Source organism: Ranitomeya variabilis, chromosome 2, assembly GCF_051348905.1.
Source record: "Ranitomeya variabilis isolate aRanVar5 chromosome 2, aRanVar5.hap1, whole genome shotgun sequence".
Taxonomy (NCBI): Eukaryota; Metazoa; Chordata; class Amphibia; order Anura; family Dendrobatidae; genus Ranitomeya; species Ranitomeya variabilis.
Genome location: NC_135233.1, coordinates 654,628,188 through 654,643,319, shown reverse-complemented (window position 1 = coordinate 654,643,319; position 15,132 = coordinate 654,628,188). Strand labels below are relative to the sequence as shown.

The 15,132-nt window shown below is 39.1% G+C and overlaps 1 protein-coding gene across 3 annotated transcripts in view; it reads left to right on the top strand.

Moving 5' to 3' along the window:
- The window catches only part of PDE10A (phosphodiesterase 10A), a 519,247-nt gene that overhangs the window by 490,570 nt on the left and 13,545 nt on the right, over positions 1–15,132 (top strand). For all 3 annotated transcript variants that reach the window (XM_077289174.1, XM_077289173.1, XM_077289175.1), the window contains exons 17-21: positions 1,383–1,538; positions 3,607–3,779; positions 4,608–4,719; positions 6,341–6,421; positions 13,558–13,646. In XM_077289174.1, the coding sequence (XP_077145289.1) occupies positions 1,383–1,538; positions 3,607–3,779; positions 4,608–4,719; positions 6,341–6,421; positions 13,558–13,646 (611 nt within the window). The remainder of the gene's footprint in view (positions 1–1,382; positions 1,539–3,606; positions 3,780–4,607; positions 4,720–6,340; positions 6,422–13,557; positions 13,647–15,132) is intronic.

Below are 15,132 nucleotides of genomic sequence, written 5' to 3'. Positions count from 1 at the left end.
AATTTGCATACACCTTGCATAAACGCGTGATGTGTGAGATACATTAATTTGTACAATAATTTGGATTTTCACAAACCTAAATCTTAAGCAATTGTTTTTTAAATGCTGTGGTTTCAAATCCGATAAGGTATAATATGGTAAAAAATAGTATTACCCTATAGTTATTATCAGGTGCATTAGTTCAGATTCTGGGGTTTTATTGATTTATGATTTAAGTGCCTTAAATCTACAGTTATTTGGAAAAAATATGTATGTGGTCAATTTAAGGAGCGTTATGGCTATAGAGCACACTGCAATAGATTATTGGTAAACAAACCTTTTATTAAACCATTACACGTTTCAGCAGCGGACTGCTACCTTCCTCAGGTGGATTTACAGACGGTATAGGAAGTGACACATTAAATAGGGGTAGTGAAGTGACCAATAGGATGGAAGCATTCAATGATGTCGATTAACCCTTTCTATACAAGCGGTCAGCTCTCTGAAATGCTGCAAGACAAAAAAACAAATAGTCAAAAATTGCTCAAAAAATATAATCACCTGCAAAACATTTTTTACAAAATGTTTTTTGAAAAATATTTATCATACACAATCTAAAAATACTAACAGATTATGCTGTAGCATACAAAATTCTTATTTAAAAACTGTAAGAACACAAAGCAAATATGAATTGATCCCTTTTGTCTTCTTTCTTTATAAATGTCATAACCAGGGATTCCCAGCCAGTCCCCCATGCTAGTGCTGACCCAGCCTCTACCTGCTTAGCATCTGCAATCTGATGAGGAAATGCACATTCAATCCTTTCCTCCTATCCTTTTCTAATCATTACCATACAGTGCATTTATTTTATCCTGACTACTGTTACTTAGCCACATTCTCAATGGTTAAATGCAGACCCTCAGGACCCAATTTAAAGATCCTGAAACTTTCTTTCTTTATCCAGCTGCTAAGTGATTCAGAACAGTAACAGCTACTTGATCTATATAAGTTTTAAGAATTTTGGATCTTTTTGATGGAAAGTGCAAAAATTTTTGGACACACTATGTTGTTGAAACCCATTGCGTACATTGTGACGATGCTTGTTTAATCTAGCATGCATCGTTTGAATAGTGCGACCCACTTATTGTAGGCCACACGTGCATTGCAGGGGATAAACAACATAAGTGGACTGACAGTCCCCCCACCTTTCATTGAAACATCCCAATTAAACCACCTGGTGCTTCTCATGCCACGCTCTTCCATGTTTGTCTTAAATCTACAGTTAAGGTGTTTTATTCTTTTATACAAACATAATACATAATGCATAATCAATTTCAAGTATGTGATGTAAAATATGCCGTACAACTATTTTCTTTTATTTAATATTCTTCTTTTTGTTCTAGAGAAAAGGGCTCTTGATAGCATGCTTATGTCATGACCTAGATCACCGGGGGTACACGAACAGCTACTTACAAAAATTTGATCATCCCTTGGCAGCATTATATTCCACCTCAACAATGGAGCAACACCACTTCTCCCAAACGGTGTCAATTCTGCAGGTAAGAACAGTGAAAATGTTCTCCAGGGAGCCAGGTAAAAGTAGCAAGATGTAACATTACATTAATTTGGCTTCCTTAGAAAGCAGTGATTGTGACTATTAGAAGAAGCCTTGTGTAGCATTAGGTCCTGAAATTAACCATTTAACATGCTTTTTAACAAGACAATGATTTTGAAGTCAAACTCTGACCTGTGCCACACAGGTGCTTTATGTTTGGTCATGCAATCCAAGTACCTCCCAACTATCTGAGGGGATTAACAAAAAAAAAAAGTGGCTGCTGCTTTCATCACAATTTTCTCTTGAGAGTAGATTTAAAATGAGAAAATGTTTGTTGCATACATTTTGGCAACTCAACATCCATTCCATTTATCTGAATGGGGTTGTTTTGGTGACAATCACATGGATTTCTGCACGTTCCATTCAGATTGAGTGGTAGCAGAGTACAAGTCCTCTTCCTCTCTTGCATATTTAATTTCCTAGAGGAGCATTACATGGTCTATAAGTCCCCTTACTCCAGCTTGGCACTCTCCGCAAGGAGAAACATTACCCCTTAGATCAGTGCTTTCCAAACTCCAGTCCTCGTGAAACCCAACAGATCATGGTTTGTTTTTTTTTTATAAATTTTTGATGCCTTGAAAATTAATTGTATCACCTGTGCAATACTAGGGAAATCTTGAAAACCTGATCTGTTGGAGGCAGTGATGTGACAGACCAAGAAATGTCTGCAGCAAAATGTATGGTGTCTGAATCCACCCGAATAGTTTTATCTTGCACCACAATGGAGTGAAGTAGAACAAGTCTCCGAATTGAGGTGAAATCCCAGGCCAGAAGATGAAATCTTAGGCTATGCCTTTTCCATGATGTCCGGGAGATCTACTCTGTTTTTATTTTTTATTTTTTTTAGAGTTTATATTCCTCAGTGAAAGGTTTTCTCCTCCTTTTCATCCAAACATTTGATGAACAGAACTTTAGACACTGAGAAATTGTATTTAAGCAACAATTGATTTCATTTAAAGATACAACCAATTAGATATATTGTAACGTTTATAAAATTTTGAAGGGTTATGTTGTCCTTAGAGGAAGGGAAGCTAAGTAACAGTATATTAATTGGTGGGCATCTTTTCACATATGGAATTATATTTGCATGAAATTATTCACAAAAATAGCATGGCAAATATAAAGAAAGCATTTCTACAAACATTACATATAGGTAGGTCATACACTTGCGTCTATGTAGTAGTAGGGTATGAGTAATGGTATAAAAATAGACACTTTTGGACACCATCAAACATTAGGAGACAAGAACTTTGTCATCACTTTTCTTTTATTTTGTTCCTTGTATTATAAGTGATGGGATTCCTGCAAGAAGGTGGAAAAAATCGCTTAGTAAATACAGAGTGAATCCTTGAAGGGGTTTTCCAAGACTTTACATTCATGGCCTATTGTTTGGTTAGGTCATTAACATCTGATGAGATTAGTCACCGCTGTTTCTGATGTTGGCGGAGGCCAGAAATGCTCAGGTGCAGAGCTGCACAGCATGGCTCCATCAACTGTATATTGCAGACGGGTACTGCACATCCACCTCCTATTGATTAAAATAGGAGGCAGATAAAAAAGTACCAGGGAGCCGCCACTGTACAGTTGACTGAGGTTTGCCGTGCCAAATGGCTCTGCAGCTGAGCACCTCTGGGCAGTACCTGGAACAGCTGATCAGCAGGGCTACCTGGTGTCACACCAACACCAATCAGACATTGATGACATATCCTAAGGATAGGCCATCAATATAAAGGTCCCGGACAACCCCTCTAATTCATAGTGCTAATATAAAATGATGCACCCCTATTCCTGATTGGAACTTTTCAATGTACAATATATAGGACAGACCATGGTATCCAATATTCATATATGAAATTTTAAATATGTCTTTTCTCTAATAAGATACCATCTCTCATACTTTTTAGTTTTCTATAGATGAGATCTAGAGAGTAAAGAACCTACTTTGAATTTGAATGTATCAGTGGAAATCATAGGACATTGTGCTGTTTATCTATGTTTATTGTTTCACATAGCTGGAAGGGCACAATATCTTCTCTAACTTAAGTTCCAACGAGTATGAGCAAGTATTAGAGATAATCCGCAAAGCCATTATTGCCACAGACCTTGCACTGTACTTTGGAAATAGAAAACATCTGGAAGAGCTTCACCAAACAGGGGCCCTAAACTTCAACAACCAAGTGCACAGGTAATAAAACTGAGTTATGTATGACATGACACAGTGGTCGCTAAATTCAAAATGTAGAATTTGGCTCAGGACACAAATCAAATTTGCCTAATATCAGGGGCTACTGGCTAAGTATTTTCTTCTGTTACTTTATTTTAACTTCAAAGATATATATATATATATATACTGTATGTATGTATATATATATATATATATATATATATAATATTTTTTTAAACCCTGTGTGAAGACATTGCCGTTACATTTGCACCCTTGTGTTCTGTGATTCACTCTCAGAAAGTCCTGAAACTATTCAGTGTGTGTTGTCCCGTATGAGTCGTAACACAGATCTTTTAAGTACATGGGGTATTTCTTCAGACCAGCCAATAAGAAATGGTATACTAGAAACCACTTCTTTTCTCTAATACTGGATACAATACGTAAAAAGTTCTAAGAAAGAAATCAAAACTATTCCAGGAGGCGCAACAACAAGTTTGTAACCTCATTATCAGTCGACCATTTGCTTATTAAATGATTCAAACTGAAAAAAAAAGTTCTGTGAGGTCTAAAAGAGAAATGTAGTTGTGGGACAACCTTTTAAGCTTTTCCACCAGATCCACCAGTCCACATTATCATAAATACTTTGTAGCACTGAAATAACTTTTGAAGTTACATTAATTCTTTACTTGGGATAGAAAACAGATACACAATATACACTACTTGTCCAATAAACAAACCTTTAAATATAAACAACCAAAAAGGGCCATTACTATAATTATACTCTGTGTACAGTTATATATATCTGATAGATTTTTGTATCATTAAGCTCTGTATCTTGTTTTGTTTCAGGGATCGTTTAATAGGTTTAATGATGACAGCATGTGACCTTTGCTCTGTGACAAAATTTTGGCCGGTAACTAGAATGATCGCTGATGACATATATGCTGAATTCTGGGCAGAGGTAAGTTTTTGGAAATGAATACAAGTACCTTTGGGAACTGTCGTATGTAGAGTACTTACAGAATTAAGAGCGCAACAGTGGATGACCATAGCTATGTTCTAATGATAGTGTGTGACATGATCTTATCCTATGTATTTAGCAGCTCACAACTCATCTACTTTATAGAACAGGCAGGTTTTGTATGGTGTAACACACTCCGAACTTATGTCAAAATAGTTTATCTACTAAAATATATCAATTTTTAATTTGCTCCTTTTTTACATATACAACCCCTGGCAAAAATTTGGAATCACCGGCCTTGGAGGATGTTCATTCAGTTGTTTAATTTTGTAGAAAAAAAAGCAGATCACAGACATGGCACAAAACTAAAGTCATTTCAAATGGCAACTTTCTGGTTTTAAGAAACACTAAATGAAATCAAGAACAAAAAATGTGGTAGTCAGTAATAGTTACTTTTTTTTAACCAAGCATAGGGGAAAATTATGAAATCACTCTATTCTGAGGAAAATATTATGGAATCACCCTGTAAATTTTCATATCCAAAAATAACACCTGCATCAAATTAGATCTGCTTGTTAGTCTGCATCTAAAAAGAAGAGATCACACCTTGGAGAGCTGTTACACCAAGTGGACTGACATAAATCATGGCTCCAACACGAAAGATGTCAATTGAAACAAAGGAGAGGATTATCAAACTCTTAAAAGAGGGTAAATCATCACGCAATGTTGCAAAAGATGTTGGTTGTTCAGTCAGCTGTGTCTAAAATCTGGACCAAATACAAACAACATGGGAAGGTTGTTAAAGGCCAACATACTGGTAGACCAAAGAAGACATCAAAGCGCCAAGAGCAGAAACTTAAAGCAATATGTCTCCAAAACAGGAAATGCACAACAAAACAAATGGGTGAAAACTGGAGTCAACATGTGACCGAACTGTAAGAAACCGCCTAAAGGAAACATGTAGAAAAGCTAAACGAAAGCCATCATTAACACCTAAACAGAAAAAACCAAGGTTACAACTGGCTAAGGAAAAGCAATTGTGGACTGTGGATGACTGGATGAAAGTCATATTCAGTGATAAATCGCGAATCTGCATTGGGCAAGGTGATGATGCTGGAACTTTTGATTGGTGCCGTTCCAATGAGATTTATAAAGATGACTGCCTGAAGAGAACATGCATTTGTTTGTTTTTCATGGTTCCATAATTTTTTCCTCAGAATTGAGTGATTCCATAAATTTTTCATGTGCCTGGTTAAATAAGTAACCATTACTGACTACCACATTTTTTGTTCTTGATTTCTTTTAGTGTTTCTTAAAGCCAGAAAGTTGCCTTTTGAAATGACTTTAGTTTTATGCCATGTCTGTGATCTGCTTTTTTTCTACAAAATTAAAAAACTGAATGAACATCCTCCAAGGCTGGTGATTCCATAATTTTTGCCAGGGGTTGTAGAAGGCGGATTCAGGTGTTGTATACACGTACCTATTTATATTCTTAGTGTGATCTGGTTTTTATGAAGTTCTCAACGTCTTAGGTTCATGCACGTTGGAGTTGGCAGTAATGAAATCTTACAACAGCTTTATGTGTGATTATTGATAGAGTACATGGATTTCTATTTTAAAGGGTGATGAAATGAAAAGGCTTGGTATTTCCCCCATACCAATGATGGACAGAGAGAAGAAGGATGAAATTCCTCAGGGGCAGGTAGATAATCTTTTACCAGTATAATAACATAGCACTACTATTTTGAACTGAAAATTCAATTTCTGTCTTACTTTTATAATGAACAGAACTAATCAAACTCCATAGGATGTTTGTAATTAAATAGTAGTCTAGAAAATTGTTTCTAGCGCTAAAACCCTATTTTAATCTTCCTAATGTGAGTGCTTATTTAGTAGGATACGGAGACAAACTGTTGTAGGACACTTTGGACTGCTGCTTATCCCAAGGCCAAACAAAGAACCGGCTTGTTAGATTCTGCCTTCGGGAAGCAGTAAATAGGTGACCTTTCCCAATAGATCAGCAGATCCTGCAGCTTAGCATGTAATGATCCCAAGACATCTGGAGATTAGATATTGGGCTTTGTCTGGTACTAGACTAATTCACTAGAATGGAGTTGACAAATAAGCTAAAATACCAGGCGCTAAAATACCAGGCACAACCATAGACAAGTAAAATGCAGTGCTATTTCTTGTGGGAGGGAAAAGAGCTATTTTTTTCCCCTTGATTGGACTTTTTTTTTTTTTCAATTTTGATCAACCTTTTAGTGGTCGTCTTCTTCTCTCTTGTCTTTTTCTCTGTTTTTTTTTCTCTATGCTCCTTGAGGGAATTGCTTTAGAGATTCCTGACAAAAGGATCCCATACACTGGAACCCTTTGCTGAGCGCCTCTGTGTTCTCTATTTGAAAGTTTCTGCCAGATGCCCCTGGCATCAACATATAAACATCATCCAGCTGAACAAAAGAATAGTTTATCAAAATTCCAAATTCTTTTTAACGGCGCTGAAAAATAAGTGTATAGCGCCCCCCAGTGTCAGAATTCATCCAGGGTCTCGGCTACTGGGGGGTAGCTGAGACCCCAGAGAACATGATTCGGGTTGGTTTTTACCAACCCCAGTGTTGCGAACGCCATTATTAACAGAATAACGGCGACCGCAACAAAAAGTCAGATTTCCGATTTAATTTCTCTCTCCTCTGATGTGCAATCAGGTCCACCGATCCCCTCTGGTACCTCCGTTGTCCTGCAACCCCCCATCGAGTACCCCGGACCTCCTGGGTCGTCTTCTGGGAGAAAATGGCGGGTGCATGCGCAGTGCGCCCACCGAGGTCTGTCGGCCGGCAACAATAGGAAAATTTTTTCCTATTGGTTCATTTTGATCACTGTGATAGGGTCTATCACAGTGATCAAAATAGAAAAAATAGTAAATCAAACCCCCCTTTATCACCCCATTTAGATAGGTTAAAGTATTAAAATGTATTTCTTTCCATTTTTCCATTAGGGGTAGAGTTGGGCTAAAGTTAGGGTTGGGGTTTGGATTACGGTTAGGTTATGGTTAGGGATGGGATTAGGGTTAGGGATGTGTTGGGGTTGGAGTTAGAATTGGGGGGGGGGGGTCCACTGTTCAGGTATATCAGGGGGTCTCTAAAACATGACATGATTCCAGCCAATTTTGCTTTTCCCCACATACAGTGTATTGGCTTACTTGGGAGAAATTGTACAACAAATTTTGTGGTCCATTTTCTTGAGGGGTGCAGTTTTTAGAATGGTGTCACTTTTGGGTATTTTCTTTTATATTAACCCCTCAAACTCCCTTCAAATGTGAGGTGGTCCCTAACAAAAGTTGTCTTGTAAATTGTGTTGGAAAAATGAGAAATCTCTGGTCAACTTTTAACCCTTATAACCTCCTAAAAAAAAAAAAAAACACAATTGATCCAAAACTGTGTTGATGTAATGCAGACATGTGGGAAATGTTATTTATTAACTATTTTGTATGACACCACTCTCTGATTTAAGTGTACAAAAATTAAAAATTTGCACATTGCAAAATTTTCCAAATTTCTATTTTTTGATAAATAAACAGAAGTTATAGCAAATACATTTTTACCACTAACATGAAGTACATTATGTCATGAAAAAACTCATCAGTGGGATCTGTTGAAGTGTTCCAGAGCTATAACCTTATAAAGTGACAGTGGTCAGAATTGTAAAAATTGGCCTGGTCATTAAGTACCAAATTGGCTCTGTCACTAAGGGGTTAGCATTCTTTTAATGAATTTGGAAATTTAGTATGGACTAAGGTAGTTTTAAGAGCTAGGTTTTTATGTCATTAACCTGTCTTTAAAAGCTGATGCATCATGTAACTTTGAGGTATGCACTCGTGATCTGTTGGGGTCACATTCATCACTATAGTAGATTCTGCTCCTACATAAGGCTGATCCAGGAGTTACAAAGCAGGGTTGTTCCTGATGATAGTCAGTGTTTATAGAATTCACATCACCCTAAAGGCATATAAATTAAACTAAATCTGCTAAATTTGCCAATATTGGTGGAATCGGACTGCAATCTAACATGTATGAGGGCCCTTTGACTCTTCACCCATTACATGGTGTCACGGGAGGGAAGGATCCAGTAGCTAATCTTTATTATGCTCTGTGAGATAAGCCGTTACCAGAGAAGTCTGCCAATTATTCTTTGATGGGGAACACAGGAGAGCTTCTTTATATGAAAGTCAGGGAGATGGCTGTAGGCTGGACAATTTTTGTTCAACAGTTATCTACCGAAATCTGTTTTTGGAGCTTAATTCCCTTTGAAAAAAGGCTTCTACTTCTTGCTCCCTGATTGTGAATGGAACTTAAACTAGCCTGTTGTCACAATTTTTTTGAGGAGTCTTAGTGGTTGTACCAACCACTATTATGTGATTGACTTGCAAACCGTATTATGGCAAAACACTTCTATAGTGTGAAGAGTGACAGAAGCAGGCAAAAGTGAGCTTGGGTTAAGAGTCTGCTGGGTGACTGCCTCTAAGGTCACTTTTTAGAGGGGTTATTTGTCATCTGCTACCTCCAAGTAAGTCATATTTTAGATCATTTTTGGGGACACTGATGTGAGTCCAAATTAGAAACATTTTGACGCTTCATGCATCCTGTACATCGAGCAGTATTTTCATGTTTTTGTGAGTAGATAACATTGCTGGCTATCATTTTTGCATATAGAAACCTATATGGTAACAGTATGGAGATATACATGCATTGGTTGTCTCCCAACTTTCCAGTAGCCCAGCATCGCACAACTTAAGGCTGAGTTCACATGTTCAGCAGTCATCTAAAATGTTTCCACAAACATGATCGGTTTCAAATGGCTTGAATAACTGATATACTTTAAAACACATCTGTTTACATTGACTTCGATGATTTAACAAACTGATACAGTTGCAATTCATTTTTTTAGCTAAAAAACACAAAGGATTGTTGCTTGAGCCTTTTCTTAAATCATTAAAGTCAATATGAACAAATCTGTAATAGAAGTGTATCAGTTATTCAATCCATTTCAAACAAGATTTCTTTTTTATTTTTAAACAGATCTATTTCAAGTGAAAGCTCCATATTAGTAATGTACAGAATTGTGGTATACAAACCTAGATTTGTCCTGCTTGTACCTCCTCACTTTGCTGATTATTATACACATTCTCCTTAATATTTCCCTGTTTACACGATGTCTGCAGAGGTCGCGACCACAACCGGATGGACATTCAACAAAAGAGAAGAAAATACATACAATGGTGATGCAACACACCTCAAAATTACAAATTTTACTAATGTACCATTCGTTAAAACAAGTGCAAAACCTGAAATACATATGATTAAAGTACAAACATGGGCCACAATTATTTTTGATAATTGGTCATGACTGGATGCTTTTTATCATAAGTTTGTAACATAACTCCTAGCAATAATATATTCAGTATATAAACGGCAACATACACCAAACACTAAATTAGTAATATATGTCAAGTAATGATGAGACACACAATATCCTCACAAGGAGGTTATTCTAAATCTGAGGTCCCCAACGTTTCTGACCTTGAGAGCCACATTCAGCTCTGAGAGAGGGTCACAAGCCACATCCAGCCTTCAGAGAGGGTTGTGAGCCACATTCAGCTCCCGCCCCCCCTCCAATAATGGCAACCAAAGCCCCCATTACAGACATAATGGTAACCAAAGCTTTTCCACAAAAATCACCCCAAAACAGTATATTAAAGGGCACCTGTCACTGCGTTTTTTACGTATGAGATAAAAATACTGTTAAATAGGGCCTGAGCTGTGCATTGCAATAGTGTATTTTGTGGACCCCGATTCCCCACCTATGCTGCCGAAATACGTTACCAAAGTAGTCGTTTTCGCCTGTCAATCAGGCTGGTCTGGTCAGATGGGCGTGGTGTCTTCCCCCAGATCTTGCTTAGTTTTCCGTTGGTGGCGTAGTGGTGTGCGCATACCCAAGGTCCCGAATCCACTGCACAGGGGAGTGAAAACAGCGCGATGTGCGCTATTTCATTGGTGATCGGTGGGGGCGGCCAACTTCCTTTGGCCGCGCGTGCGCAGAAGTGGCGCTCTGCTGGCCGCGGCTTCAGGAAAATGGCCGCTGGATGCCGCGCGTGCGCAGATGGAGATCGCGGCGGCCATTTTCCTGAAGCAGAGTTTGCATCTCGGCTTCAGGAAAATGGCCGCCGCGATCTCCATCTGCGCACGCGCGGCATCCCGCGGCCATTTTCCAGAAGCCGCGGCCAGCAGAGCGCCGCTTCTGCTCACGCGCGGCCAAACGAAGATGGCCGCCCCCACCGATCACCAATGAAATAGCGCACATCGCGCTGTTTTCACTCCCCTGTGCAGTGGATTCGGGACCTTGGGTATGCGCACACCACTACGCCACCAACGGAAAACTAAGCAAGATCTGGGGGAAGACACCACGCCCATCTGACCAGACCAGCCTGATTGACAGGCGAAAACGACTACTTTGGTAACGTATTTCGGCAGCATAGGTGGGGAATCGGGGTCCACAAAATACACTATTGCAATGCACAGCTCAGGCCCTATTTAACAGTATTTTTATCTCATACGGAAAAAACGGGGTGACAGGTGCCCTTTAAGATCCAGGGGTTCCCACAATACCCCCATTCAGTATTCTCCTATAAAGCACTCCCAGTCACATCCAGCTTCAAACATCTCCTCTGACAGGTGGTGTCATCTTGTCTCCAGTGTACCATACTTAAATTATCTCAAAACCCCTAAGACCAGTATATGTGCATCCAGACCTGCTCTTCTGTTCAGGGCTGCAAAATTCCCCAGTTTCAGTGATGCTCTTCATACCTGTTTGCTAGACCTGGAGCTAATGCACCAAGCTGACAGACATCCGCAAGCCACAATTCATGGGACTGCGAGCCACATGTGGCTCCCAAGCTATAGGTTGAGGCCCCCTGTTCTAAATAATGTCATGTATATAATAGATGTCAACTAATAATAAGTCATAAATTTCCCTCACACAGAGGTTATCGTAAACAGTATGTCATATATAATACTAGGTGCCTAATCGCAGTAGATATGAGAAAAAAATGCAATCAATACTAAGAGAAGGCTATAGCCGCATAAACCATCTAGTACAAAACACCCAATAATATAGTCTCAAACAATACCATAGCTCATACGGCTGGTAAACCAATAGAACCCAAATGTATAGAATATAAGGTATGGCGCCCTAAGTGCTAGGAATGGAACCATATCCCCCACGAGAGACATAGTTTGTTTTTCCAGACACATTCAGCTGAAGTGCATTGTGGCACAGAAACCCGTCGAGTCCACGAGCTGCAATACATCCTGCCGGCCAGTCAGAAGCCAACAGCTAAGGTAGGCTACGTTCACATTAGCGTTAAGCTAATGTGCGTCGGGTTTGCGTCGGCGACGCAGCGGCGACGCATGCGTCATGCGCCCCCTATACTTAACATGGGGGACGCATGCGTTTTTTTTTGTTGCGTTGTGCCACACATGCGTCTTTTTTGCCGCAAGCGTCGGACCAAAAAAACGCAGCAAGTTGCATTTTTCTTGCGTCCGATTTTCGGCAAAAAACGACGCATGCGTCGCAAAACGCAGCGTTTTTGCGTGCGTTTTGCCGCGTTTTGGCGTGCGTTGTGCGTTGCGTCGCCGACGCAGCGGCGCACAACGCTAGTGTGAACTTAGCCGTAGCTGTGCACGTGACTTGGGGCGCATGGCAGCTTTCGTATACATGGAAACCGAGTGCACCATCAGTTTAAATATCAAAGATAGGGTGCTGCATCATGTATACAAAAACTAGAAACTAAAGGGAAGAAAGACACGACATAATGATGAGCACGCATTAATGTAAATAAAATATACAAATAAGTAAGAGGAGAGACAGATCCTCCAGTGAAGCAGCACGTAGTAGTAGATAAAACTTCACTTTTATTATGTCATAAAATCATAATGGCTTCTCTAATGTGAACAAAACAAACTCGATTGTAGGAGCGGATGGAAGGTGAATATAATTATTATTTTTTATGCATTAAAGAACAGCGGGAGAACGGGGGACATATACCAGGATGGGGATGTATATTCCAGCATGGGGTCCATTCAGAATAAGGGACATATATACCAGGAAGGGGAATATATATACCAGGAATAGGGACAAGGATAAGGGACATATATACCAGGATGAGGGACGTATATACCAGGATGAGGGACGTATATACCAGGATGAGGGACGTATATACCAGGATGAGGGACGTATATACCAGGATGAGGGACGTATATACCAGGATGAGGGACGTATATACCAGGATGGAAGTGTGCAGGTCCAATTCATGCATCGGGGCCCATCGGACGCTAGTGACGCCACTAATTTTCCAATCTGTATACTATTCTAATTAGATTACAGCTGCAGCAAACTGAGATTACCTGCTGCCCTCTTTCAAGACTTTTGTCTCTCATTGCTAGAAAAGAACAGTAATTCATATCTAATTTATAAATGTATGTTTTGCCTAAATCAAATGCCAATTAATCTGAAAAAGAAAAAAGTTTATTTTAAACATTGTTTTAACAAAATATGCATATCCCTTTCTGATGGAAGTATCCCTTTAAATGCATTTTAGTAACTATTCCATAATTATTGTGTGAATAACCTGGGACTGAGATCCGCTTTTATTGATGTTTCGGTGGTATTTCATTCATGTAAAATCAGATTGACTGTGAATGTACAATACAATGACTGAATAATGAACAATCAATGTTTTATTGTCTCTGTACAAACATACTGATGATCACTTCCTTTGTGTAGATGGGATTTTACAATGCAGTTGCTATTCCTTGTTACACAACGCTGTCACAGATATTTCCTGGCACGAAAGCACTTCTTAATGCATGCAGGTAAGCATAGTTTTATACCCAGCCATGTTAACATTAGCTAGACGTTATTGGAATAACATTTCCATGTTTTCTCTCCAGATTACTTAGAATATAAACATCATCTAGTTAATTACAAACTATATCCGCAAATTGCAAAGTTCAATTTACCAACATCTTTATCATTGTAACTTTCTACTTTATGTAATTTCTAATATTACAGCACATTCCTTGTAAATTACACAAACCGTGACATCTTTGATGTCACTATTTTCAAAAAGACCTTTTGCCAAATTTTCCATGTTGAATTGGGCACGATCATCTTAAAAAAAAAAAAAAAAAAAAAAAAAAAAAGATATATATTGCATCAGCACATGTAATCACTCTGTAGTGAAGAGTTCAGCCTGTGTGGTTGTCTCACACTGAACCTGTTCTAAGCTATAGTGAAGTCATGTTTGTTTCCCCTTTTATGTGAATGCATGCTTATGATTGGCAGAGATATGAGAGGAGAGCTACTAGAAGTGTTTGTAGTGAGGCTCAACTTCTGCAGTGCTATTCTTCCCCTCACACTGACTGCCAGAGATAAAAGCTGAATCTGTCAGTTAATCACTGTCAGCTCTATTGTGCTCTAGCATGTCATCACTCTGCAGTGATGAAAGCAGGCTGTCGGTGTTATTTTGAGGGCATGCTGGTAAGCCTCAGAAAGAGGAAGTACACACCCCCAGTGAAATCTCTCTGGAAATACCCACTTTGCCTACTTGAACTGTACAAAAGATAAAATCATTTTAAGTACTAAATAATTTGATGCAAAATAGAAAAAAGTTTTATTCTGTCTGCTATTTGCTTTTGCATTCTACTGCATTGTGTGTCCAGTTCAATCTGAAAAATTTGGTAAAAGGTCCTCTATAAAAAGAATCTGGCAGTATTATCAACAATATTATCAACATCTCCCAAGTCGTCTATATGGGCATGTAGAGCATAGGAAGCTGAATGAAATGATAACGTTATATCAGCGATCTGATGTCTTTATTCCAGAGAAACACATGATTTCCCTTATACACAAATAAGTTAAGAACTATGGGCGTGATACTGATATGCATAAGAATGTGTATCTAGAGTTTATTTTTAATAAAAATAGGAGTTACCAGTGTGAGACACAGAACTAACATAGAACAGTAGAACTGAACTTTGTCTCATAATAAACTAGCAACTGCAACTCTCACAGCTCTGCTGTATTGCAATACTATTGCAACACTGGCTGCCTGTGAGATGGAAGCTGAAGCACTGAGAGGAACCTGCAGATGTCCGTTCTAATCACACACAGCAGGAGAGCAGCCATTACATATCACATAGCCCCCTTTTATTTAACCCCTTCCCGACATTTGACGTACTATCCCGTCGAGGTGGGGTGGGCCCGTATGACCACCGACGGGATAGTACGTCATACGCGATCGGCCGCGCTCACGGGGGGAGCGCCGCCGGGTGTCGGCTGCATATCGCAGCTGACATC